The sequence below is a fragment of the Poromitra crassiceps genome (assembly GCF_964638095.1).
Source record: "Poromitra crassiceps genome assembly, chromosome: 8".
NCBI lineage: Eukaryota > Metazoa > Chordata > Actinopteri > Beryciformes > Melamphaidae > Poromitra > Poromitra crassiceps.
The window spans coordinates 47,666,113-47,668,612 of record NC_139629.1 but is presented as its reverse complement, the minus strand read 5'-3'; the positions used below and the strand labels follow the sequence as shown (position 1 = coordinate 47,668,612).

Below are 2,500 nucleotides of genomic sequence, written 5' to 3'. Positions count from 1 at the left end.
TGTGATTTTGAGAGCTGTAATGGCCACACAATGGCAGTGCATTCTGCAATCACCAGACAACAGAGAATTACTGATTTGAGTGTTATACACCATGGCCAGATAGCTCCACAGCAACAGGTACAACCCCAGGTTAACATCACTCTTTAAAGGAACACTCAAATCAACTCTCAATAACTGTCAAACTAGATGAATGATGAATAGTTTGACAGTTATTGAGAGTTGATTTGAGTTAATGAGTTATTAATTTGAGTTAGTGTGGACCAGTGATGTCACTGGTCCACACTTTAACACTCAATAACTGTGAAATTAAATGACAGACTTCAAAACCGTTTACAGTTTTCTGATATACTACTGATGTTCTAATGATACAAAGCTGGTTGAAAATGGGCGGAGTGTTCCTTTAAGGCTGAAGAGAACTGCTGTAAACAAACAGCCTCCAAAGACCCAGAGATTGAGCCTTCCTTGAATCAAGCTAAAGCCTAACTGGAGAGTCTTCACGTTTGTCTTCTTCTCCTTCCAGGACAGCGACTTGCTGACGTTCAACATCTCGGCACACCACTCGTGGTGGAGCGAGCACGGGCCGGGCTGCGTGCGGAGAGAGATGCCCCAGGCGCCGGGCGTGGAGCGCACCACCGACAGCCACTCCTACATCACCGTCATGGGCTGCCTGCTGGACTACCAGTACATCGAGGTCATGCACAGCGGCACGCAGATCCTCGTCGCCGTGAGTAACCCTGTTTAGCCAGACGACACAGACGCACGCGCGAGCACGTCGCTCGCACAGCAACGTTCACGCTACATCACGCAAACGCCTCACATGAGGCACAGAGCGCTCGTAGCACGCTACATTCACCATTTGATTCATGCAGGAAGTTGTACTTGGCCAATTCCCTACTGTCCCGGTCGTTGCTCCACCCCCTCTGCCGATCTGGGGAGAGTTGTAGACTAGCACCATGCTTCCTCCGATACATGTGCAGTTGCCAGACGCTTCTTTTCACCTGACTGCCTCTGCCCCGGTCACTGTACCAGCCTCTCCTGCCTGCCTCTGCCCCGGTATAGGACACACTTATGGCTCATTTCCACCACACATAACAGCACAGTACAGCTCTACTCGACCTGGTCTTACTCGTCTCTACTTGATGTAGACTCTGTTTCCATAGCAAGTTTACTCGCCTCCGCCCACACCTGGTCGTCATAGCGACCGCATATCTGTCCTCCGCCCATAGCCGAAGTAGGCTATAATGTATAACATTAAAATTAAATCCATACACGGAACTTTTAAACTGGTTATGAAATACTGGTGCCTCTAAATGACCTACAGTGTACATGGGCAAATGTGACAATTGACCAGGAGAATGGATATCACTCAAACTGGATATTACTCAAACTCACATGCATGCACTGCGCGGGGGACGGGAGAGGCGCTACGGGCAGAAGGGAAGCCTCTACCCCGGCGGCCTCTCACCAGGCAAGACCACGGCTTCACTAAACCCCCACCTCCGGCCTAGCGGAGCCGACATAGCACACAACTACAAGGGCTTCCCGAGGAGCGGACTTTTTCTCTCTCAAAACAATTGAAAACCACCGTCATGTTAAAGCTGAGCAAGGAGATATATTTTATTTCACCAGAGCCGAAGGCAGCAACACAAAAGACTGATGGAAATAACATTAACAGAAGAGAAGGTAAGCCCCACTAAACTGGTATCCAGCATTGTCAGTAGATACAGTAAACACGATTCTGCCTGACCAATCAGTCGTCTGCAGTGTTTTCACGTCACGGTATGGTACCGGGTTCACAGCGCTGGAACCTCAACAAAGCAGGGACCAAAACTAGCACGACTCAACCCGGGCTGTCCACGTTTTTGATCGGTGGAATGAGACAAAAAAGCGAGACGAGCTGGGCGGGGTACCAGCGGTGGAAATGGGCCATTAGTAATGTTAGCCCTTGTTCACACAGGACGCCCAACGTAAGCAGAGCTGAAGCTTGATGCAGGCACAAAGCTGAACTGACGCCTCACCGTTCACACAAGAAGCCTTCTCTTTTCCTCTCAGCGCCTCCTCGCTGGCGCCTTGAACCCGCCCACATCTCCCATTGACGTCATGCCTGGCAGCATCAAGCTTCACGCGCCAGGCTTGGTATGTGTATGTGCAGTGTACGTGTGTGTATGTGTGTGTGCCATACACACACATACACACTCCCACTTCTGATGGAGTTTAATACATGTGGAGTCGAATTCAGTGGGTGCAGTAGATATCTGATAAGGAGAGAGAGAGACAGAGAGAGAGACAGAGACAGAGACAGAGAGAGAGAGAGAAAGACAGAGAAAAAGAGAGAGAGACAGAGAGAGAGAAAGAAAGACAGAGAGATAAATGGAGAGAGAGAGAGAGAAAAAGCAAAAGACAGAGAGAAAGAGAGAGAGAGAAAGGGAGAGAGTGAGAGAGAGAGAGAGAGAGAGAGAGAGAGGGTTACATAGCAGCTTCATCACTCCCTGCTGGTCTA

At 49.5% G+C, this 2,500-nt stretch overlaps 1 protein-coding gene across 1 annotated transcript in view; it reads left to right on the top strand.

Annotated features, from left to right (window-relative positions):
• LOC310781829 (sodium/potassium-transporting ATPase subunit beta-1-interacting protein 3-like) overlaps positions 1–2,098 on the top strand; it is a 45,416-nt gene extending 43,318 nt beyond the window's left edge. The window contains exons 4-5 of the mRNA XM_083642463.1: positions 521–724; positions 1,958–2,098. Coding sequence (XP_083498589.1) covers positions 521–724; positions 1,958–1,981 — 228 coding nt within the window. The 3' untranslated portion in view covers positions 1,982–2,098. The remainder of the gene's footprint in view (positions 1–520; positions 725–1,957) is intronic.
• Positions 2,099–2,500: the final 402 nt, after the last annotated feature.